Source organism: Bufo bufo, chromosome 2 (assembly GCF_905171765.1).
Source record: "Bufo bufo chromosome 2, aBufBuf1.1, whole genome shotgun sequence".
NCBI classification, from domain to species: Eukaryota; Metazoa; Chordata; class Amphibia; order Anura; family Bufonidae; genus Bufo; species Bufo bufo.
Window position 1 is genome coordinate 724,085,307 of NC_053390.1, and position 26,409 is coordinate 724,111,715.

General features: G+C 43.9%; 1 protein-coding gene across 1 annotated transcript in view; it reads left to right on the plus strand.

Annotated features, from left to right (window-relative positions):
- LOC120991019 overlaps nucleotides 1-18,826 on the plus strand; it is a 128,510-nt gene extending 109,684 nt beyond the window's left edge. Inside the window, exons 15-17 of the mRNA XM_040419908.1 lie at nucleotides 283-345; nucleotides 9,960-10,007; nucleotides 18,611-18,826. Of these exons, the coding sequence (XP_040275842.1) occupies nucleotides 283-345; nucleotides 9,960-10,007; nucleotides 18,611-18,826 (327 nt within the window). The remainder of the gene's footprint in view (nucleotides 1-282; nucleotides 346-9,959; nucleotides 10,008-18,610) is intronic.
- The last annotated feature ends 7,583 nt before the right edge of the window (nucleotides 18,827-26,409 follow it).

Here is a 26,409-nt window from a genome sequence, read left to right on the forward strand (position 1 = left end):
GTGCGGTGCCAACAGTCAATAAGATTATGGTAAATGGCTATATATATTCTTTCTTACAGTATCTGAACAGATTGTACTTATTTAAATAAAAATAATATTTTCGGTGATGCAGGAACGTACGCCTTTGCAGAAAAGATTGCTTACTCCATTTTTTTTAAATAATCTTCCCTCAGTAACCAAAATATCACCATTTAAGAGTTTCAAATAGAAATGTATTACATTTATTAATATAAGTGGCCCCCAATGTCCAGATTTCAGTATGTACTTTATTTTTTTTTACAGGTGAGCACATTATCATCAGTTCGATTTGTTACCGTTGGGACTTTGGAACGTGGAGGCATCTTTGTGAGTTTAATTGGTTTTATTTCCGATATATCTGTATAATTACCTAAAGAGGAGCTGTTGCATCTTCTGACATGTCTGTTTTAGTAACTCTGGAACAGTTCTGGAGCATCTTTTCATATAACTCTATTTTGTACCATGCCTCTATTATTCCTAATAGAAATTTATGAATGAATTACCAGCGGTCTGCAATAAATTTTGATCTGATGGTTACCAGTTTTCCTGTACAGTCTGACACTGACAGCACTGATTTTAGTCACAGAATTTTATGCTGGGCAGGGAGTGGGACACCCACCCAACTGGCAACAAGCTGATGAGCTGTATGGGGGCTCATATTTTGCAGGACAATCTGTCGTCTTTATTGATACCATTTTTGAGTGTGTGCGACTTTTTGATCACATTTTATTAAATTTTGATTAAATTATGATTTTGAAGCTTGTATTTGAGCCTGCAAAATCCATTTTTTTTAAAATTCTGAACAATCATGGATTTTTTTAGACCAATTAATAGTTCAGAATTGTGCATTTCTTATGTTGGCCTGCCACCTGCTGGCCAAAATAAGAATTGCAGCTTAAATGCCCTGGGTCTCTTCAGTGAGACCCAGTGCATTGAAATCAATTACTGGCATCCTCATTGGCTGCTGAGAATGCCGGTAAGACACCCAGAGGGCTTTAATGTCTGCGATCGGCATTATTGCCGGTCGTGGTCGTTATCCGCCATGATTGTACTTCGCTCCAGTGTCGTACATGTACGGAGCTGGTTGTGAAGGGGTTAATGTGTCCCCTCATGTCCCTGTGTGTTACAGTAAATAGTGACACCGGGCCCCGGCCACAGCGCTCTCACATGTAAAGTCTACTCAGTTCATTCTCAAGCAGTGGTGCTGCTTTTTTAAACTAATCACTTGTAGTAGTACTCACTATAAAAGCAGCGGGCAGGCCAGCAGTGTCACTTCAGTCACTTGGTCATGCTACTCCCACTTCATTAATGAAGCTGGCGGAGCAGGAGCTTCTGCTTTTATAGTGAGTACTATTACAGATGATTAGTTTAACAAAGCACTACTTAAGGATGAACTGAGTAGACTTTACATGTGTGACCGGGGCCCGGTGTAATGGAGTACAGTCACTACCCCATCCCCGCCGCCAGTTCAACAGCAGTTTCCGGTCTCCACCCCTTCCTCCCACATCCTGAGATGGAGCTTCAGACCAGGCACCTCCCTGATAGCGGCCCTGCGTATAACACGTGTATCTGGTACATCGCAGGCCACTATGCCTATGCAGCACATCATGGCATGCGATGTGTCAGCCATGTAAGATTGAAATATTCGCTTTATAAGACGCACTGCCATTTTCCTCCCACGCTTGGGGGGGGGGGGGGAGAAAGTGTATCTCATAAAACGTAAAATATGGTAGTTCATAAAACAGAAATGTCAGGAGAGGTTACAGATCCTCTTTAAAGCACAATTCAATGTTAAAGTGTATTAGTAAATCATACTAGGGAATTGCTATTTATTATAATCATAGTATGTCTGATGGCTTACATAGTTACACAGATTCAACTTTTCCAAGAGCTAGTTGTGAATAATTCTTTCCTGACTACTTGTGGCTGCCTGATGATTCAGTTTCCAATGCTTCTCTCATATGTGGGCTTTGGTGGCGTACAGGTGTATATAGGTAAGAATTTCATTCCTGGCCAGCTCAGGTGTTGCTGGTATAGTGGTGAGCATAGCTCCCCTCCAAGCAGATGAACCTGTTGATTCATGTATGGTACCTCAATGTCATGTCAGAAGATGAGTAATTATACAAACCGGATTCCAAAAAAGTTGGGACACTAAACAAATTGTGAATGAAAACTGAATGCAATGATGTGGAGATGGCAAATGTCAATATTTTATTTGTAATAGAACGTAGATGACAGATCAAACGTTTAATCCGAGTAAATGTATCATTTTAAAGGAAAAATACGTTGATTCCAATTTTCACGGTGTCAACAAATCCCATAAAAGTTGGGACAAGTAGCAATAAGAGGCTGGAAAAAGTAAATTTGAGCATAACGAAGAGCTGGAAGACCAATTAACACTAATTAGGTCAATTGGCAACATGATTGGGTATAAAAAGAGCTTCTCAGAGTGGCAGTGTCTCTCAGAAGCCAAGATGGGTAGAGGATCACCAATTCCCACAATGTTGCGCAGAAAGATAGTGGAGCAATATCAGAAAGGTGTTACCCAGCGAAAAATTGCAGACTTTGCATCTATCATCATCAACTGTGCATAACATCATCCGAAGATTCAGAGAATCTGGAACAATCTCTGTGCGTAAGGGTCAAGGCCGTAAAACCATACTGGATGCCCGTGATCTCCGGGCCCTTAAACGAAACTGCACCACAAACAGGAATGCTACTGTAAAGGAAATCACAGAATGGGCTCAGGAATACTTCCAGAAACCATTGTCAGTGAACACAATCCACCGTGCCATCCGCTGTTGCCAGCTGAAACTCTACAGTGCAAAGAAGAAGCCATTTCTAAGCAAGATCCACAAGCTCAGGCGTTTTCACTGGGCCAGGGATCATTTAAAATGGAGTGTGGCAAAATGGAAGACTGTTCTGTGGTCAGACGAGTCACGATTCGAAGTTATTTTTGGAAATCTGGGACGTCATGTCATCCGGACCAAAGAGGACAAGGACAACCCAAGTTGTTATCAATGCTCAGTTCAGAAGCCTGCATCTCTGATGGTATGGGGTTGCATGAGTGCGTGTGGCATGGGCAGCTTGCATGTCTGGAAAGGCACCATCAATGCAGAAAAATATATTCAGGTTCTAGAGCAACATATGCTCCCATCCAGACGTCATCTCTTTCAGGGAAGACCCTGCATTTTTCAACAAGATAATGCCAGACCACATCCTGCATCAATCACAACATCATGGCTGCGTAGGAGAAGGATTCGGGTACTGAAATGGCCAGTCTGCAGTCCAGATCTTTCACCTATAGAGAACATTTGGCGCATCATAAAGAGGAAGGTGCAACAAAGAAGGCCCAAGACAATTGAACAGTTAGAGGCCTGTATTAGACAAGAATGGGAGAGCATTTCTATTTCTAAACTTGAGAAACTGGTCTCCTCGGTCCCCAGACGTCTGTTGAGTGTTGTAAGAAGAAGGGGAGATGCCACACAGTGGTGAAAATGGCCTTGTCCCAACTTTTTGGGGATTTGTTGACACCATGAAATTCTGATTCAACATATTTTTCCCTTAAAATGGTACATTTTCTCAGTTTAAACTTTTGTTCCGTGATTTATGTTCTATTCTGAATAAAATATTAGAAGTTGGCACCTCCACATCATTGCATTCAGTTTTTATTCACGATTTGTATAGTGTCCCAACTTTTTTGGAATCCGGTTTGTACATGAAACGTTATGGTTTCTTTTGCAGTGGTGTTGTGCATTTTTCCTAAGGCATTGGTACAAATAGCTTGATTTGGCCACTTACAGTATGTACAATAATGTACAGTATTAAACTAGTAGTCACTCATACAGAAAAGCAAGTGGTTACTAGAAAATCTAAGCTAACCCTATACGCTAAGAATGCCTATACACCTTCAATATCTTTTGGCTGAGTGGTTGTTCGGCTGTCAGCCCTCTCTCCCAGCTCCCCCATACACATGAATAGTCGGTTTGGCTGATCTTGTGTTATGACCAGGGGCGAAAGTATTTCCAAGATCTCAGATAACTTAACAGGGCAGACAGCAATCTTAGCTGGATCAATAATGTGTTGAGGTTTCTCCTCCTGATCGGTAGATTCAAAGGACCTGGAAAGAGCATCTGCTTTGATGTTATTTTTCAGAGGGGGAGAGGAATTGTCTTCACCCAGGGTCACCTCCCCAACAGACCCTAGGCTAGGGAGTTTCCCGGCTTCAGAGGACAGGAACGAAGAACATGTCCAGCACCGCCACAGTAGAAGCAAGTCTTCTTGTGCGACAGTGATTATGTTCTTGTTCAGTTAGTGCGACTCTGTCAACCTGCATGGGTTTTGGCACAGCAGCAGATGTGGAAAGGTGAGAGTCTGAAGACTGCTGGAAAGAAGACACTGGATGATATGGTTTACTCTCACGTGCTATCCCCCTAGCACATTCCTGGAGGCGCAGATCAATCCACGTGGCCAGGGAAATAAGGTCATCCAACGTAGAGGGGACATCCCGACCAGTCAGCTCATCCTTAGTTCTCCCAGAAAGACCCTCCCAGAAGGTGGCCACTAAGGCCTCATTATTCCAGCCAAATTCAGAGGCAATGGTCAGAAACTGGACTGCATACTGGCCCACGGACTGACTTCTTTGGTGCAGCCGCAGTAATGAAGAAGCTGCTGCCGTGGTGCGTCCTGGTTCATCAAACACCCTACAGAAAGCCTGTAGATCCATAAGGACTGGGTCACACCTCTTCCAGAGTGGGTTGATCCATGCCAGGGCTTCTTCTGTAAGATGCGACATTAAAAAAACGACCTTGGCTCGGTAAGAGATGCGGCAACAGTTCAAAGTGCAGAGTGCACTGATGAATGAACCCCCTGCACTGTTTAGGGTCTCCATCAAAGCGTGGCGGAGCTGAAAGATGGGGGCTTGATCCTGGTACATAGGGAGTTAGCAGAGCAGGTGCCAAGTTAGCCACTGCAGCGGGCGCTGCAGGATTGGTGGACGTAAGGTCATTTAGACGCATGTTCACTTTGCGTAGATGGACCAGAATCTGATCCTGACGTTCCCTTTGCTGAGCCATCTCCTGGTAAAGTTTGGGGAGGCTTGGCAGGTTCTGTTGAGCGGCATCCATAGCCTGAGCAAACTGTTATAACCAGTGGGTGGGAACCCACTGCCCCACGTGAACAACTCCCTCTAATGTCTGAGCACACCCCTTGTTCTTTACACAATATTTCTGAGGGTGATGAGAGACTTTCCCGAGGGGAGTGGCAGGTGCTACCTCAGAAAGGAATTGGAACACAAGGGAATCGGGACCAGAGTGTGAACCCAGGGAGACCAGAGGCTGATCAGACGGAGGTGTAGTCAGGGTATGAAGGCAGAAGTCAGGGCAGGCGGCAGGCAGGCAAAGTCCATAAAAGTAGATCAGGGTTAGGGCAGGCGGCAATCAGGCAAAGTCTGTAATACTGTCACGACCATGATCATGGTCGCGACTCCTGGACCCACATGCAGTTGCCTGCGGTTTAGTCTGTTGTCAACCACATGGTGAGGGCTGCTGGTTTGTTGCCTCACATGTGGTTGCCACTGGCAACATGTTTGTACTTGGCAGTATAGCAGCCTGAGCTGTTGCTAGGCAGCTTGCTGTCAAGTGCATGCGGTTACACCTGGCAACCTGTCTTTGTAGGTGTGCCTTTTGTTTGTATGGTGTGCACTTTCTATGTCTGGTGTGCACGGGGTTTATTATGTTTGTGTGCACTGTGACACTTCCCTTCACTTGCGGTTGTCCGCGGCAACGTGTGGTCTTGTGTGCATGTGGTGGCAGTGTCTCGGCCTGCTGGCTGTTCCCCAGGACATGGTTGCCACGCATGCCGTTGCCGGCGGTAACAGGGGAGTGTGTTGTTTATGTGCTTTTCCCTTTAAGTGGCTTCACTACCCTGCCTGGTGTAGGAAGGGTTAACTCCCTTCTTAGTGTGTGAACACTGGGTGTATCTGTGTGTGGGTGTGGCTACTTGGGCTATTTAGCTTCCGCTGGATGCCTGTATCTGAGGGGTACTTCAGCCATGGTTTGGTGGAGTCATCCTCCTGGTATTATACCATCTTCCAATGAGGGCCACCCTTGTGGTCATAAAACCTATGTATGATGTCAGGTTGATGTGTTATCCTTTCCGTGTTTATTACAGCTATGGATGTCCTGGTTTCCTGTGTGTTTTGTGGTGTGCTGTCTCCTTGATTGTGTGGACAGCAATACTGGTGCATGGGTTCCAGTCAGCAAGGCTGTGGCAGGTAGGTTTGGAACTAGTGTTGTTCACCTGCCATATCCATATGTCTGTATGTGTTTCCCCTTCCTTGCAGCTTGGCCAGTGAGACTCCTGTTCCTCCCTGTCATGGAGGAACAGGTCGTCTTACCCAGCTCCTAGTTCAGGGCCACCCTGAGGGCTAATAGGGACCCCAGGTTCCGGAGTATGAGCCCTCCTACCATCAGGGTCGGCTCATACAGCTAGGAGTCAGGGTCAGATTAGGGACGTGATAGGAGGTGACCTGCTCCCTAATTCTGTCGTCCTGGTCGAGTAGCGACCAAACATCTTCTGGCATCGCACGGCTGAGGGTTTTCCCCATCCTCAGCCGTGACAAATACATAATACAAAGTCCAATACGGCACACACCCTAAATATACACAAGGAACTCTAAGCCAGAGTTTAAGCTCTGCTCAGAGCCAGGAGGGAAATGTTGGTGGCAAGAATGCAGACCACAGCTAAGAACTCTGCTGCCTGGGCCTGTCAGCATGGCGTGCAGCAGTGGGAAGGGGTGAAGAAGCCTGGTGCCCGTACCTGTGTGTGAGGTCAGAATCGCAGGTACGAGGAGCTGGGCTAACATCCTGTTGTGTCTTCATCAGGAAGAGAGGAGAAAGCAGCTGTCAGACAAACCTGGAGGTGACTTATCTTCCTGGAGAACAAAAAGAGCAGGTGCTAATATTCAAAGTGCCCAATTCAGATGATGTCAGGAGCTCCCCATGCAGATTAGATTGTCGGTTGGTCCTAGCAAAACTTATTGGTTGAGCTGACAATAGGCTAATGAGTATGATGGCTTTAAAGGAGTTATGTCATGATTGATGTAAAAATGAATCAGACATTATATGAGGGTTTTACACTATTTAGGAAAGACAGGGTCAATAGAAAAGGTGGTGGCGTGTGCCTGTATGTGAGTGATCTGAAGACAAGTGTGAAAGAGGCAATTGTGGGTGAGGATGTGGAAACCTTATGGGTGGAAGTTTAAAGGGATATAAACACTGAAAAAATAATACTTGGTGTAATCTATAGACCCCATAACATCACAGAGGAGATAGAAGCTCAACTGTATAACCAAATAGAGCAGGCTGCACAGGCTGGTACAGTGGTCATAATGGGAGATTTTAACTTCCCAGACATTGACTGGGGTCATGCTTCTGCCTCAACCGCAAAGGGGAGAAGATTCCTCAACTTGATGCAGGACAACATTATGGGCCAGTTTATAGAAGCTCCCACTAGGAGCAATGCTCTGTTGGATCTGGTAATTTCTAATGATGCAGAGCTTGTTGGAAATGTTACTGTTTGAGAAACACTAGGTAATAGTGATCACAATATAATTATATTCCCCCTACACTAGGCATCCTCAAACTGCGGCCCTCCAGCTGTTGTAAAACTACAACTCCCACAATGCCCTGCTGTAGGCTGATACCTGTAGGTTGTTCGGGCATGCTGGGAGTTGTAGTTTTGCAACAGCTGGAGGGCCGCAGTTTGAGGATGCCTGCCCTACACTATAAGAAGCAAACTCTGTCAGGAAAAGCAAAAACAATGAATTTGGCGTACAGCTACTGTAAAATGGGCAATAAATTCCAAAAAAGGGTATTTAAAAAATACAAATCTGAGGGGTCAGATGTAGCCTTTGAAGTTTATAAAGGGCTTAATAAAATCTGTAAAACGGAGATAAAATTTGTAAAAATACAAAACGAACAGCAGAGAGCAAAACAAATCCCAATTTTTTTTTTAAATATATAAATGCTAAAAAACCAAGGTCTGAACAGGTAGGTTCCCTAAATAATTGTAAAGGGGGGTTAGTCATAAGGAAAAGACAGAGTTGCTCTGTATATACAAAAGAAGAGAAAGGAGCTGATATATGTGGTACTGGGGCTGTTAGTACATCCAGTAATATACTCAATTGGCTAACTGTAGATATGGTCCAAGCTAAGTTAAATAAGGTAAATGTGAACAAGGCTCCAGGTCCGGATGGATTACACCCAAGAGTTCTTAAAGAGCTCAGTTCAGTCATTGCTGTGCCCCTGTTTATAATTTTTAAAGATTCTCTAGGTACTGGTACAGTGCCAAGTGATTGGCGCAAAGCAAATGTGGTACCCATATTCAAAAAAGGATCTAGGTCCTCCACAGGTAATTATAGATCAGTTAGTTTAACTTCTGTTGTGGGAAAAATGTTTGAAGGACTCTTAAGGAACTATATACAAAAGTATGTAACTGTAAATAATATTATAAGTGATAACCAGCATGGGTTTACCAAGGACAGAAGTTCTCAGACTAACCTGATTTGTTTTTATGAGAAGGTGAGTAGCCTGGACAGAGGGGCAGCTGTGGATGTAGTGTTTCTGGATTTTGCAAAGGTTTTTGATACTGTCCCTCATAGACATTTAATAGGTAAAGTAAGGTCTATAGGCTTGGAAAGTATAGTTTGTAATTGAATTGAAAACAGGTTGAAGGAGCGTGTCCAGAGAGTTGTGGTCAATGATTCCTATTCAGAATGGTCCCGGGTTATAAGTGGTGTACCCCAAGGTTCAGTGCTGGGTCCTTTATTATTTAATTTATTAATAAATTATATAGATGACGGGATTAATAACACAATTTCTATTTTTGCAGATGGCACTAAGTTATGTAGAACTGTGCAGTCTATGGAAGATGTCCATAAAATGCAAGCTGACTTGAACAATCTGAGTGATTGGGCATCAACTTGGCAAATGAGGTTCAATGTGGACAAATGTAAAGTTCTTCATCTTGGTAGCAATAATCTTTGTGCTTCATATGTCCTAGGGGATGTAACACTAGGGGGGTCACTTATAGAGAAAGATTTGGGTGTCCTTGTAGATGGTAGATTAAAGAACAGCATACAATGTAATAAAATATTTATTACTTAACATTCCCCATATGTCTACTTTATGTTTGCATCATTTTGTAAATGTCATTTTATTTTTTGGGGTCGTTAGAAGGCTTAGAATTTTTGAAGCAATTCTAAAAATTGTTAAGAAAATTTCCAAAACCCACTTTTTAAGGACCAGTTCAGGTCTGAAGTCACTTTGTGGGGCCTGCATAATAGAAACTCAGATCTTTGAGTTCAGCTCATGCAAAATGGGAGCAAAATCGAAAGTGTTGCGCTTATATTTTTGTTCCGTGTATATAGTACATGACAGTCTCTTTCTAACAAAGTCAGAACCAGCCCTGTACCTCACATAGATCCAGAGATCTCCTCATTCATTGCTCCAGTTGCTCTGCTATATTCTCTTCAGTCTGGTAGATCAGGGGTTGTGTCCTTTCTGCTGTAGCTCTTTCCCTGTAACTGCCAGAGCTTCTAACAGAAGACAAGGCTGGGGGCAGTTGAAGATTAAAACTTAGTGCGTTCGACCACATCAGTGAGGTGGACAAAAAATAGGGAAAAGAACAAACAGTAGGTGGCGCTATACAGATAGATTTCATTGAATAACTCAGTGGCTATACTAAATAGATCCAGGTGCGGTTTTGTATTGAATATTGTTCATGGCACAGCCCCTTTAAGTGTGGTCCTACAAGAAAAAGAAAAAAAAAATACATTCTGGAAAGCTATGCTATACTAATTTTATGAACTAGATGTTGGACTTTAAGGTTGGTGTCCTTTAGTATACTGAGATTGTATATTATTTTGTTGTCGCTCGCAGGGACTGGCAGAAACAATGTTCAGGTCCTCCAATCTACACTACAGCCTGGTAAGTATTTACAGGTAAGATTATGACTGGACCTTTAGGTGTCCCATACATATAATGGGAAAAACACAAAGCTTAAGACATATCAGCAATGCCTTGCAAGTGATAATAAGTGCATACATTAGCATTCCTCATTTTCTCACTTGGTCAGGTGCACTAGAAGTCATAATGTCCCACAGATATTCATTCTAGTATGATTGTATTTCACATGATCCATCTCACCTATATTAATTGTCTAAGATGGGTCATTGGGCAGAAGAATGAAAAATATATAGGGGGGTGCACTAAAGTGATGCCCTTAACAAAGAAAAACATGGTGGCTCAGTTCACTTCAGTGGAGCTGAACTACAATACCAGGCACAACCCTTGGACAGATGAGGAGCTGTTTTTGGAATAAAGCTGCCATGTTTTTCTTATCCTGGACAACCCCTTTAAGACTGGTGTCTTAACAACAAACCCCACAGAAGAACAATGTCCTAGACAATGTCCGGCGGGACAGTCCCAGATTACAGTGGCTGTCCCGGTACGGGGGAGGTATGTCCCGCTTTCTGGCAGCTGTCCCGGCTTCAATAGGAAGCGGCTCCCTGCTTCATCATCCCTCCCCCCTGCAGGCTCTTCACTCCTCTGGTCTGTGCGGGAGGAGGTGGGGGCGCGTGGCCGGCCGGCAGTCAGCCTCAGTCCGCCTCCTTCACAGACAAGAGCAGCCGATGTCCTGCTGCTGCTGCTGCTGCTAGGAAGAAGGTAAGTACAGGTGAAACTCGAAAAATTAGAATATCGTGCAAAAGTCCATTTATTTCAGTAATGCAACTTAAAATTCGAATTTTGTGAAAAGGTTCAATATTCTCGGCTCAAAGTGTCACACTCTAGTCAGCTAATTAATCCATACCCCCTGAGCAAAGGAGACCTCAAAATTGTGACTTTGGGGTTTCATAAGCTGTAAGCCGTAATCATCCAAATTAGGGTCCATTCACACGTACGTATGTGTTTTGCGGATCCGCAAAACATGGACACCAGTAATGTGCTTTCCGCATTTTGCGGACCGCACATCGCCATCACTCTCATAGAAAGCGCAATTGCGGACAAGAATAGGACATGTTCTATTTTTTTGGCGGAACAGAAGTGCGGATCCGCGGATGCGGACAGCACATTCCGGCCCCATTGAAAATGAATGGGTCCGTACCCATTTTGCGGACGTGTGAGTGGACCCTTATAACAAATAAAGGCTTGAAATATCTCACTTTGCATGTAATGAGTCTGTCTCATATGTTAGGTTCACCTTTTAAGTTGCATTACTGAAATAAATGAATTTTGCACAATATTCAAATTTTTCGAGTTTCACCTGTATGTTCTGTTTATTTTTTTCATTTTCTGTGAGGGGCACAATGTGGGCATATTACTGGGGGTCACAATGTGGGTACATTACTGGGGGCATAATGTGGACATATTACTGGGGGGCACAGTGTGGGCATATTACTGGGTGCATAATGTGGGCATATTACTGGGGGTCACAATGTGGGTACATTACTGGGGGCATAATGTGGACATATTACTGGGGGGCACAGTGTGGGCATATTACTGGGTGCATAATGTGGGCATATTACTTGGGGGCACAGCTGGGCATATTACGGGGGGCACAATGTGGGAATATTACTGTGGGCACAGCTGGACATATTACAGGGGGCACAATGTGGGTATATTACTGGGGGAACAATGTGGGCATAATTCTGTTAAGACACAATGTGGGCATAAATACTGTGCGGTGGCATGAAGGGGGGACAATTACTATCTGGAGGCATTAAGGGGACTGAGTGGCATTAGGTGTATAGTTATGTTTTAGGCTGAGTTAGAGGCGTGGCCTAGTGTGGAAAAAATGTGCTGTCCCTCTTTATTCGTTTACAAAGTTGGGAGGTCTGCGTACCCACGTGCCACTCATTCATTATCCTATTGTTTGATGATAAATGTCATTTGTGGGGAAAACTGTTTATCTTAAAGAGACTATTTTATGGTGAGAGGCTGCTTTTAACTTTGCCTATATCAATGTAGCACTTTAAATTCTGAAATAGTAAAGAGACGCGGTCATGTGGGGTTTCCCAAACCGAGCATCGCCAGTAACTACCTTATTTTGCTTCTGTTAGCGTAGAGCTCAACAGCAACATGGACTCACATGTAAATAGAGGCACACTTCCAGTAAAATTAAAAAAAAAAAACATATAGTCACTTTATCGCTTATCGCTTGAGATTTTTTCTCCATAGCAAAAAATTTGTCATGTTGCAACCATAATTTTAACTCTGTTCACATGCAACTTAGGCCTATTGCACACGACCGTATGGCTTTTTCAGTGTTTTGCGGTCCGTTTTTCATGGATCCGTGGTTCCGTTTTTTGTTTCCGTTGTGTTTCCGTTCCGTTTTTCCGTTCCGTTTTTCCGTATGGCATATACAGTATACAGTAATTACATAGATAAAATTGGGCTGGGCCTAAATTTTCAATAGATGGTTCAGCAAAAAACGGAACGTTTTTTTTGCGGACCCATTGACTTGAATGGAGCCACGGAACGTGATTTGCGGGCAATAAAAGGACATGTTCTATGTTAGAACGGAAAAACGGAAATACGAAAACGGAATGCATACGGAGTACATTCTGTTTTTTTTGCGGAACCATTGAAATGAATGGTTCCGCATACGGACTGTATACGGAACGCTAAAAAGGGCCAGTAAACGGGAAAAAAAAAAAACGGCCGTGTGCAGGAGGCCTTAGCCTAAGGCCCCATGCACACGACTGTATTTTTGGTCTGCATCCGCTCCCCTTTTTTTTGTGGATCGGATGCAGATACATTCATTTCAGCAAAGTCACAAAAAATGAGGACAGCACACCGCATCTGTTTGTTCCACCGTCCCGCAAAAAAGAAAGAGTAGACATTCTTAACATAGGGCGGGACGTCTGGGGGACACACATGGTTGGTAGCTGTGTTTTGAGGATCTAAGGCCCCTTTCACATGAGTGAGTTTTCCGCGCGGGTGCAATGCATGACGTGAACGTATAGCACCCGCACTGAATCCTGACCCGTTCATTTCAATGGGTCTGTGTACATGAGTGTTTTTTTTTCATGCATCAGTTCTGCATTGCGTGAAAAACGCAGCATGCTCTATGTTCTGCGTTTTTCACGCAGCCCTGGCCCCATTGAATGAATGGGGCTTCAGTAAAAAATGCATTGCATCCGCAAGCAAGTGCGGATGCAATGCGTTTTTCACTGATGGTTACTAAGAGATGTTGTTTGTAAACCTTCAGTTTTTATCACGCGCGTGAAAAACGCATCAAAACGCATTGGACCCACACGGAAAAAACTGAACGCAATCGCAGACAAAACTGAATGAACTTGCTTGCAAAATGGTGCGAGTTTCACTGAACGCATCCAGACCGAATCCATCATGCTCGTGTGAAAGAGGCCTAAGATTTGCAGACCACAAAACGGATATGGTTGTCAGCATAGGGTCTAAGGCCCCTTTCACACAGGCGAGTATTCCGCGCGGATGCGATGCGTGAGTTAAACGCATTGCACCCGCACTGGATACCGACCCATTCATTTCTATGGGGCTGTTGACATGAGCGGTGATTTTCACGCATCACTTGTGCGTTGCGTGAAAATCGCAGCATGCTCTATATTCTGCGTTTTTCACGCAACGCAGGCCCCATAGAAGTGAATGGGGTTGCATGAAAATCGCAAGCATCCGCAAGCAAGTGCGGATGCGGTGCGATTTTCACGCACGGTTGCTAGGAGACGATCGGGATGCAGACCCAATCATTATAATTTTCCCTTATAACATGGTTATAAGGGAAAATAATAGCATTCTGAATACAGAATGCAAAGTAAAATAGGGCTGGAGGGGTTAGAAAAAAATAAAAAATAATTTAACTCACCTTAATCCACTTGCTCGCGCTGCCGGCATCTCGTCTGTCTCCTTCTTTGCTGAACAGGACCTGTGGTGAGCATTCATTCCAGGACCTGTGGTGACGTCTCTAGTGTCATCACATGATCCATCACATGATCTTTTACCATGGTGATGGGTCATGTGATGACCGGAGTGACGTCACCACAGGTCCTGTTCAGCAAAGAAGGAGACAGACGAGATGCCGGCAGCGCAGTGGATTAAGGTGAGTTAAATTTTTATTTTTATTTTTTAACCCCTCCAGCGCTATTTTACTATGCATTCTGTATTCAGAATGCTATTATTTTCCCTTATAACCATGTTATAAGGAAAAATAATACAGTCTACAGAACACCGATCCCAAGCCCGAACTTCTGTGAAGAAGTTCGGGTTTGGGTACCACGCGCGTGCAAAACGCATTACAATGTTTTGCACTCGCGCGGAAAAATCGTCGGTGTTCCGGTAACGCACCCGCACATTTTCCCGCAACGCCCGTCTGAAAGAGGCCTAAGACATGCAGAAGTTCTGTCGATTTCCCTCACTTAGAATTTTAAAAACCGTGTAAAATTGTTGAATTGAATCTAGAGAAATCAGCAGTGATTCAGCAGTAACAAGCACACTTTAATAACATTATTACTGAGATCCGGAAGCCATAAATGTCTACAAACTGACTATCCTGAATATTTTAATTGCCATATTGATAAATAATGAGATCCCTTGGGTCTCATTTCTGATGCAATTAGCACAGCAGCAAACGACCATCTCTCCAGTGTGCTCAGCCTGTCATTTCTGCTCTTACATTGTAAGGTTCTTCAGGAAGCGCTGTTTAATATACATTCAATAATATGATATATCAAGTACATGACTTAGGGCTCTTTCACACTTGCGTTCTTGTCTTCCGGCATAGAGTTCCGTCGTCGGGGCTCTATGCCGGAAGAATCCTGATCAGGATTATCCTAATGCATTCTGAATGGAGAGTAATCCGTTCAGGATGCATCAGGACGTCTTCAGTTCCGGTACGGAACGTTTGTTGGCCGGAGAAAATACCGCAGCATGCTGCGCTTTTTGCTCCGGCCAAAAATCCGGAACACTTGCCGCAAGGCCGGATCCGGAATTAATGCCCATTGGAAGGCATTGATCCGGATCCGGCCTTAAGCTAAACGTCGTTTCGGCACATTGCCGGAGCCGACATTTAGCTTTTTCAGAGTGGTTACCATGGCTGCCGGGACGCTAAAGTCCTGACAGCCATGGTAAGTGTAGTGGGGAGCGGGGGAGCAGTGTACTTACCGTCCGTGCGGCTCCCCGGGCGCTCCAGAGTGACGTCAGGGCGCCCCAAGCGCATGGATCACGTGATCCATGTAATCACGTCATCCATGCGCATGGGGCGCTCTGACGTCATTCTGGAGCGCCCCGGGAGCCGCACGGACTGTAAGTATACCGCTCCCCCGCTCCCCGCTCCTACTATGGCAACCAGGACCTTAATAGCGTCCTGGGTGCCATAGTAACACTGAAAGCATTTGGAAGACGGTTCCGTCTTCAAATGCTTTCAGTACACTTGCGTTTTTCCGGATCCGGCAGGCACCTCCGGCAACGGAAGTGCATGCCGGATCCCAACAACGCAAGTGTGAAAGAGGCCTTAGGCCCCTTTCACACGAGCGAGTATTCCGCGCGGATGCGATGCGGGAGGTGAACGCATTGCACCCGCACTGAATACTGACCCATTCATTTCTATGGGGCTGTGCACACGAGCGGTGATTTTCACGCATCACTTTTGCGTTGCGTGAAAATCGCAGCATGCTCCTCTTTGTGCGTTTTTCACGTAACGCAGGCCCCATAGAAATGAATGGGGTTGCGTGAAAATCGCAAGCATCCGCAAGCAAGTGCGGATGCGGTGCGATTTTCACGCACGGTTTCTAGGAGACGATCGGGATGGAGACCCGAACCTTATTATTTTCCCTTATAACATGGTTATAAGGGAAAATAATAGCATTCTGAATACAGAATGCATAGTAAAACAGGGCTGGAGGGGTTAAAAAAAAATAAAAAGTCATTTAACTCATTTAAAAGAGTCAGACGGAGATGCCCGGCATCGCGAGCAAGTGGATTAAGGTGAGTTAAATGATTTTTTATTTTTTTTAACCCCCTCCAGCCCTGTTTTACTTAGCATTCTGCATTCAGAATGCTATTATTTTCCCTTATAACCATGTTATAAGGGAAAATAATACTATTTACAGAACACCGATCCCAAGCCCGAACTTCTGTGAAGAAGTTCGGGTTTGGGTACCAAACACGCGCGATTTTTCTCACGCGAGTGCAAAACGCATTACAAGGTTTTGCACTCGCGCGGAAAAATCGCGGGTGTTCCCGCAACGCACCCGGACATTTTTCCGCAACGCCCGTGTGAAAGAGGCCTTAGGGTACTTTCGCACTTGCAGCAGAGGATTCCGGCAGGCAGTTCCGGCAATCTGGACGCAAACGGATGACATTTGTCAGATGGATCCGGATGCGGATCCGTCTGAAAAATGCATTGAAATCCTGGATCCGTCTCTCTGGTGTCATCCGGAAAAACGGATCCGGTATTTCTTCCCCCCACAGATTTAAAGGTCTGCGCATGCGCGGACCGGAAGAACGGATCCATCAATGCGGCAATTTTAATGCACTAATACATTTCAATGGAAATTAATGCCGGATCCGGCATTCCGGCAAGTGTTCAGGATTTTTAGCCGGAGAGAAAAATACAGCATGCTGCGGTATTTTCTCTGGCCAAAAAACGTAAGAGGGACTGAACTGATGCATCCTGATGCATACTGAACGAAATGCTCCCTGTGACGGAACTCAATACCGGAAAAGAATAACGCTAGTGTGAAAGTACCCTAAAATATTTATTTTTAATGTAAAATCAATTTTTTCTAATTTCTGATCTAGATTGATCAATCTGTCTGTCTATCTATCTGTCACTGTAATCCTGCCTGTGATGATAATAAGACAACTGCTGTAAAGTTACCTGTACAGAAGAGGAAGTCTTCACATATTTAGGGCTCATGCACAGGGCCGTTGCCTGGCCGTGCCCGTATTGCAGACCACAAACAGCATGTCTGCAGTATATGGGCACCGGCGGTTTGTGCACCACATCATGGGTGTGGACTATTCAAGGTCGGTGCAAACCGGAGGCACGGAACCCCACAGAAGCACTATGGAGTGCTTCCGTGGGGTTTCTGTCTGTGCCGCCGCACCGCATAAAAAGTAGTGCATGACTACTTTTTTGAGGTGTGGACCGTCAGATGCAGATCCCGGACCCCATTCAAGTGAATGGGTTCTGTCTCCGATACAGCAGCCATATGGTCGGTGTTCCTGCATTGCGGACCGGACTGGCACACGTTTGTGTGCAAGAGCCCTTAGGCCTAGTAGCCAGTACAAAAACTGCATGATATAGGAATTTTTCAACATAGATAGTGACATGGAAAAATGAAATCACCCCAAAAAAATGTAAAGACAATTGGTCATTTTCTTAAGACACTATGTGTGGGCAAAAGTTTATAGCCCTTATATACTATACACAATCCCGTGAACAGCATTCACCTATGTGGTGATAGGTGATAAATGTCAGATCAATGGGGGTCCAACTGCTGGGACCCTCAGTGATCGCAAGAATGAAGGTCCCCGAGTGCCCTGTCTTAATGGAGTAGTAGTGCGTATGTTGGTGCACTGTTATTTACATCTATGAGATTGACGGAGCACAATCTACATCAGTCCCATAGAAGTTAATGGAGCAGTGTACTGGCATATGCATTAGCGCTTCATTCAGATAGGGCACTTGGGGACCTTCATTATTGGTTTGACATGGATAGGTGACAAAAACTTTTTGTGGGATAACTCATTTAGGGTGGTGTCACACCAACATTTTGTGACAATTTTTAATTCTTTTTTTTTTTTTTGCCAAAGACAGAAGTGGTCTCAGAAGAAAAGCGAAGTATAAGCTGTTCCATTATATTTCCCATTCCTTTTTAACCCACTTCTGGCTTTGGCTCACAAAACTGTATCAAAAAACTTTACATCAGAATCAAAATTTTTCAGGGGGATCTAGTAAGGGGAGTTCTCACTGTTATTGTACCCCATTCTGACCCTATTTTAAGGCACCCGAGTTATTTACAGTCTCTGCCCAGCCCCAGGATCCTTGACCCAAAACTGCTTCCTCCCTCGTAAAAGGTTTTAAAATGTTGACAACTGTAATAACTCAACAAAAAATAATTCTTAAAAAATCTTCAAATCTTTTTGATCTAGATTGATGTAGATCCTCAGTGACTGCACACTGTCATATCACTGTGGTCTGCTTCCTGTTAAAAATCAGTTCTGGGTACCACCCCTGGACAGTACCTAGCCTCAATACAATAGCATATCAGAGCTGAAACTAATGGAATCAGTCAATCAGGAATGGGGGTGACAGATACCCTTCAACTTTCTATTCATCAAAAAATATTTCTGAGGATCAATGTAGCCAGAATGTTCATTAATGACCATTACTTTCAGTCCACTAACCTGAACATTACCATGCACAGAACAGAAAGTTGAGACCTACACAAGTACTACATACAGTAGATGCATATTCCAACTTCTACTTGACACTATGGACAATTCTGCAATTAATTGGTTATTTTTGGATGACAATAATTTTTGTTTAACAGATAAGTGAAGGAGCTGACTGCATTTTTATTCCAACAAAACTTTTCCTGGCTGAAGCACCTGAAAAGGCTAGACAGATTGCGCAAGAGTTGGTGCACAGTTTCCCAACAGAGACAAAGATCAGAGAATGCTACGCCACCCTGCAAACTTGGAGGCTCTACAAGGAAAATATTATTCGAAAGCCATTAGGCATGAAATTTCCAAGAAATAAGTGTTGAGGAATTTTCAATCTTTAAAATGTACAAAAAGTATGGGCACTATATCCAGCCTGAGTTAAACACTACTTCACTGTACTGCAGTCTTGCCTGTCACAACAAGCAAGAGGTTAACTGCTGTAGGACTTCATAGTAGGCCTCCTCAATATTTGTGACTTTGAGAGAAGACACGTTGGTTCTGACATTTTACATTGATTTGTGTGTGGACAACCTGCCTAGTGCCTACATTGAGATTAATTTGGCGAGCCCATTTGGAATTTGTCAGTGTCTTTTCCTGGACATGATACTGATCTACAGTATAAGGCCCCATGCACACTAACGGCTGTTCCGTGCATTGGAGACCGCAATTTGCGGTACCTAATGCACAGGCACCATCCATGTGGTTGCCGCAGACGGATTCAGACCCATTCAACTTGGGTCCGTGATCCATCCACACAGCAAAAATATAGAACATTTCTTTAGCGGTGTGGAGGCACGTAGTGCTTCCATGCCTCCCTTACGCTCCGCTCCTTCCCCGATGCCCCGTTTATAGCGGACCGGCTGTTTGCGGGCTGCAATACGGGCACGGCTGGGCGATGGCCGTGTGCATGAGGCCTGATACTAACAAAGTGGTTTATATTGCAAAAGGTATAACACATATCAGATACTGGTTTGGTATGTACAACATACATTAGGCATCAAACTGATCTGTATTTAAATATTGCTGATACATATTAGCTTTGATATCAGATATTAAGATACCAGTATTATAGATGGTGCATAGTTGTCAACAGTCCTGGGAAATAGGTGGAAAGGGAGCAGTGCAGATTTACCTCAAAGTACACAGTTTGCACCTGTTGCATGAGCATTGTGGAAGAGGTCTCGGTGGTGGGGTTTAAATGGTTGATTATGTTGGCTACTATGGAGGTGGGAGCCTTGTTACAGATCATCTGTTGTAAGTTATCCAAGCCCTTTTATATAAGCAATTCTGCTAGAAAATACCAATCAATTTTTTGCCATGACCCAATGATCAAGTATCACCCTGTAAAGGACTCTTCTAGGTTGACATGTCTGCACCCAGAGCTCAGTGTTCATTCCTTAAAGGGGTTGTCCAGGATTTTGATATTGATGACCTATCTTCAGGATAGGTCATTGTTATGAACTAAGGCGCTACCTCTGGGAATAGTCCCACAGTAGGTTGCAGCTGACCCACGAGTGTGAGATACACCGATTTAAAGCACCAAGTGATCAGGCAATACTTGTAGTCATTTAACAGGCAGAGAGCAGGACAGGCAGAGTTTGTGCAATTCTGAAAAACTAATCTGAGGTCAACGCAGGTAGCAATTCTGAAAAACAAAACAAAAAGGTCAAAGCAGGCAGCAGAGTATCAGAATCACCTAACAGGTAGAAGTTCTGTACATGGGTGGACAGTCAGAATAGCACTCTTTCACTGGTTAAACTAGAAAACTAAGAACCTAAGCTCAGGCATCCTCCAAATGTGGAAGGCATCTAAAATTCTCAGAGACCTCCAGCCATAGGCTGGGGAAGAATAAAGATGTGCGCACTGGCCATTTAAAAGCGAGGAAGTGCGCACACACCCTATGGGTGGGCAGAGGACTCTAGGCCTAGAAGTGCCTGCGCCAAAAGACTGCGGCCTGTAGGAGCAGAATAAGATCCTGGTGGCTGGGCCCTTCGTGGGCAAGGAAGTATAAGGGCAGCAACTGGGCCACTAGGCAGGACAAGGAGGATAAGCAAGACAGCGCGCGGGAGAGTGAGGCAGCGGCAGGCATGGGATTCTAAGCTAAAAGTCATCAATATCAGATTGTAAAGTAGAAAGAAAGAACATCCCTCGGCGCAAGGAACCAACCAGGTGCTTATGTCGTATCTTCAGAAATATTTATTGCAAGCTCACTAAACGTTTCGGGGACAAATTCCCCTTCATCAGGTGAATAATGTTACCAGCACCATCGACAATCAATAATGTCACATTCATCGGTCACAGGGCCTAGGCACAGCTCAGTCCCATTCAAGTGAATGGGCCTGAGCTGCAATACCAAGCACAACCACAGTGGCCTCCTAAAACAGCAGGGGCGTCGGGAGTTGGACACCCACTGATCAGATTTTGATGACCTATCCTGAGCATAGACCATTAATATAAAATCTTGGATAAACCCTTTAATGTCACGGACAACAACTTTAAATTGCTCTGGAAAATGAGCTCAGCATTGTGATTAGGTGCTATGGGCAACATAGCCAGTTATTCTTTTAGATACTTTGATAAATGAGGCCATAGTACTTTGTATTAATAGAATATGCCCTACATATGCTACTTTATACAAATAACGTACTGTATTCTGTGTCCACCAATTTATGTTCTACTTGGCCTACTTTTTAATGTTCTTCTGTCTTTTGTAATCCAGATTTGAATCTAATCACAGTCCATTTGTCTTACATTGTTATTGGATGGAGGAGATTGATGATTAGTTTCTCAGGTTTTGATATTTTTCTTATGTATTAATTACATAAAATTAATAAAAGTTCACGTTTGAAATAAATAAATAAATAAATAAAATTTTGGTTTCCCTGACTGGTGTTACTTTATGTCGTAGTCTAGCTCATGTTAGCTTATGGATCTTCTTCAAAAATTTGAAAGTGATAGATGCTGACTATAATGAGGCTTTGAAGACCACTGAATAAATGCAGAGCGCTGGCAGCCCACTGCACAAGGGGTTAAAATGTCTTTCTATTTGATCCATCCTAAAGGTTGCAAACAGAGTTAACACCTACCCATTAGGGTCCATTCCAGAAATGCGGATGCGGAGAGCACATAGTGTGCTCTCCGCATCCATTTCTGCCCCATTGAGAATGAATGGGTCCGCACCCGTTCCCGATATTGCGGAACGGATGCGGACGCATTTGCGGACGTGTGAATGGACCCTTAGGAACAGTTGGTAGGTGGGGCTGCTTCACCCTCTCCATATGGAGTGGTTTAAGCTTAGAGTGAGTTGGAGTAGAGACAGTGAGAAAGGAGGAAGTAAAAAGTAGCCCTAGGAGAAACCAGGCAGCAAGGGAACTAACGTAAGACAGTGCCTTATGCCAACCTCTGAGGAAGCAAGTGAGACATACTGGAGTATAACAGCCAGTGAGAGGAGGTGCGTGCTAAAAAAAACTGCTTATCTGAAGAGATAACTCCATAGCACACTTGTTTAGGAGAATAGAAAGTTTTAAAGGACCCAGGCATACTTTGGAGGCAGACTGTAGATCTGGTAATATACCCTGCAGATGGGTATTCATAGTGCTGCATTTTTTAGAATAAGAGAGATTGAAAGAGATAAAGAGAGATATTGACCCTTGTGACTGATCAAAGAGAGAGAAAAAGTAAGGAATATATAGGATGATTGACTCAGACAAATTACAACTAGCCCGTCTACCATATTTGCAGCCTTTAGAACTATAAACACTGCAAGACATGTAAGATCTGTTGGATTAATGTTCAATAAAATTTGTGACAAGGGGTGGACTGGCCAGAGACCCCACAGGGAGACTTCCCAGAGGGCCAACGTCCAGGGGAGGGCCTGAGCCCTCCTCGCGGCTGCCAACCAGGTACATAACAACCTTACTTTCTTACTGTTAATTAACACTGGGAACGTCAGGTACTTCTAGGGAGATATTTTGTGCTGCTGGGACAGTATTTAGTTCTACACTGTGGTATTTAGTTCCGCTGGGGCAGAATATTGTGCTGCACTGTGGTGTTTGGTTCTGCCAGGTTGGTACTGTGTGCTGCACTATTGTATTGCTAACCCTGCCTACTTGTGTTGTCAATGTCCCCTGCGTTTTTTGTTCCTGAATTCTCACCTTTAATTTCCTCATAGTCCGGCCCACATATTGGAGGCCGCATGGACACTCCAACATGTAGACCACCCCTACACTCTCACAGGTAATAAGCCCCTTTACTTTATAATCCTGATCCTTCTGATTAGAATACACAGTCTGTGTGTCCCTTTTTCTTTTTTCCTATTCCGACACGGCAGGCAGAACCCACAACAGGTAAATCTGTTTCCTTTTCTTAGATCCTCAACATGTATTGAACTGTGAACTAATCTAGTCCGAAGACTCAAAGCCTTCCTGAAAATCACACTCGGTTGGTCCGGGATATTTTTCCCCAACACCGGATCATTCTACAGGGTTAACCAGTTGTTTCTTATCACATTTTTAATAAGCCCGGCCTGCACCGTAAATTGTGTAATGAAAGAAAAACGGAAATCTTTTTCTATTTTAAGCGAACTTCCTTCTTTTTCACTTTTTCCTTCTATTTCTTTCCTACATTTCTCTAGATGCTCTCTACGGTATCCCTTTTCTACAAATCTCTCACTGATAGCCTCACTCTGCATCTTAAAATCTTCTTGTTTCGAACAATTACGATACACCCTATAGATGCATCTATATATCCATTCCCATCATTTTCCTTAAAAAACGTTTTAGTCTTCAGATGGTCATCTTCTACGAATATAGTTAGATCGAGGAAATTGATGATATTCTTACTGACTGTACTTGTGAAGGAGAGATTCCATTGATTTACATTCAGGTTACCTATAAAATCGAAAAGGCCCTGTTCCTCTCCCCTCCAAATAATCAAGCAGTCATCAATAAACCTCGTCCAAATGATAAGCTCATCAAACTCGGTTACTTTATTAAGGACGGGCCTGGATCCCCACCTTTGGGTTTAAAAAGACCGCCCCTGAAAGGGCGGAGGAGACACCCCTGATGAAGCTTTTCAGAGCGAAACCCGGGTCGGGTGATTGATATCTTGTACACTGCTTGTAACCCTCTTTTATCTTGTAAGTACAATAAATCCTTTGCAGTTTAATTTCTGTGATTGTACTTCACTATTTGCGGCAACCTTGATCCTCCATAGAAGTGCACAAAGGAAAGGAGAAAGTGGATCTGTATGATCTGAATGCTTTCCCATATCCAGTTATATCTGCTTGGTTCGGAAAGGAGGATTTTCTGTTTGCTCTGGAGCAGCGCGGTCCACCTGAAAAACGCACTTGTATATGTTAACTGTACCCACTTCACAACTGGAATCCGTAAAGCACCGTAAAAAGGCAACGTACTAAAGGCTGTTTTATATTTTTATTTGTATCTGTCAATGTCTACTTGAGTTGTCAATGTCTACTTGAGTTGCCCTCAACTCTTGTCAACTTGGACCTGCTTACGACATGGGGGTACTTTATGTTCCCACACTGTGCCTGCCTGTGACTACTACCATGGGCATGTGTATTTGAGCTTTGCCACTGTTATTTCCAGTAAAGAACTATTGTTTGTTGCAAAAGCGGCTTCATCATTGTGGACTGTTTTCGGGCATGCCTCCCTGCCCGTCTACCTGCCTTGAACCCCACAATACACCACCAACACCAAGGGCACTCCAAACCACCATCAGGCAGGAAACCCTAAAACCCAGATTGTGCCTCGAGGGGAAGAAAGGATGCGCCCTTCCCAACAATCGTGAGCGACCCAGGGAAATCTGGAGAGGTCCATTACCACCGTGAGGACTGTGACCACTGTCGGAACCTCTACTCACACTCCCATCATCTCTGCCCTATGCCTCCTGTGTGGGTACACTATACAGCAAAAATGGAGTACATAAAGGTTACCTCTTGTCTGTATTTCCTGTAGATGTCCACTGCATAAAGAAAACCTAGGGGGTCATTTAAATGTGCCTACTTTTGGCATATTTCTGGCACAGATTGCGGTGCAAAGGTTATTTGCACAACAATCTGTGACTTTTCCCTGCTCACGTCAGGTCCAATAAAGGGGACGTGGCGTGGGCGGGCCGGCAAGCCTGTCTCATTTATGATTTACTATGTCTGTTATAGGCGTAGAAAACGGTCTAAATTTAAGCCAGCAAGGAAGCTGGCTTAGATTTTGATTGGAGCTGGATGCACCAAAGTCATGTAGATGCCGGCGCCTCTTCATAACTTCAGCAGATCCACTGCAAGCGCATGGGTTATTAACTAGACTTCGGTCTTAATAAATGACCCCCCTAGTGTTCATGGTTACTATGTCTGAATGACTTTGTCTCGAATCTGTATGAGCACAGGGGAAGTTACCTTCATGTAGAACTGCGCCTGCTGTGCGCTCATCGTCTGACTGGTGAATCACTGAAGACATGTTCATTTCTAAAGCTGTTACTTTGCCTAATTAGTCAAATATTGTACTATAAAGCCATAAGACTCATTTTCCGTGTTTATCAAGTCATTTGTAATCTCCTCAGAATTCAAACCAATTTACTTGTCAATTTATAATACGCCGTGCAGCTAATGTATTGTACATCAGGCTATTAATGTTGAAAATTAAGTATGAAAAGCAAGCCTGAAGATCTGCGTTCAAGTTTTATTTCATGTTCTAATTAGTAATTAAGATATTAAAATTTAACATAGTGTCTGCAGGTGCGGTATATATACACGATTTACTAGACAACTGGTTCGTAGTCATTAGAAATCATAATGTATATTGTGCAAATTCTGATGTACCACTAGATATGTGAAATAATGTAACCTACAGTTGGATAGAGTTAAAGTATAACTACCTTCTACCAAAAATTTTAACTTAAAATTGCTCAGGTTTTTTATGTGTGCTCCTTCTGCTAATGGCTCAGCTATACCTCTCAAGTTTTAAAAGAACTGAGGATGGACACTATTGGGCTAAATTTTTTACACTATGCCAAACCTGTAACTCTGCCCAGTGCCTATTGTGGGGGTTTTAACTCCGTCACTGTGCACACATACACGCGTGTCAGTTCGCTCTTCACCACAAGCAGTGTTTATTTCAGCAAACAAAGGTAAACATGTCCAAACTTGAACTTTAAGCTGTCTTCAGCCCACAAATATTGCATAACATAAAGTCCCACATTCTGTGTTCAGTCCAAAGCAGGTAACAACAATATGGTCTCACCACTCTCTGGGGTCTTTCAGAAACCAAGTCCTCCCTCTTAGCTTGTTCAGCTTTAGTTAGCCTGTGCACACTTGATCTCCTCAGCTGAGATTCCCACACCCTTTTTAACCACACAGTAGGAAAACCCTGGATGGAGTACGGGAGTGACCTGTCCCACCCAAGCTCTCTGGTCACTCCTAAAACCCGGACCCAAAATCCACTTTAACGAAAACCTCCCAGCAACCTAATGTTACTGGTATACTTATTTCCGGGAATTATATCACTGAGGCATACATTCTCAGTGAGACGTACTGACCATCCATGATTCTCCCCTCTAGGTTACTACATACCCCCCCCCCTCTGCCTAAAGCCGAGGGGCTGGGCACCTGTTACCATCAAACAATGTACCCTTGACAAGGAATCGGCATTCCCATGCAACTTCCCGGGCCTGTGTTCTATATAAAAACTGAAATCCTGTAACGTCAGAAACCATCTCGTTACTCTGGCATTACTCCCCTTTTTCTCAGACATCCACTTTAGTGGTGCATGATCTGAAACTAACCTGAACCTCCTACCCAGTAGATAATATCTAAGGGAGTCCAATGCCCACTTTATCGCCAAACATTCTTTTTCCACAATGGAATAATTTTTTTCGCAGGGGGTAAGTTTTCGGC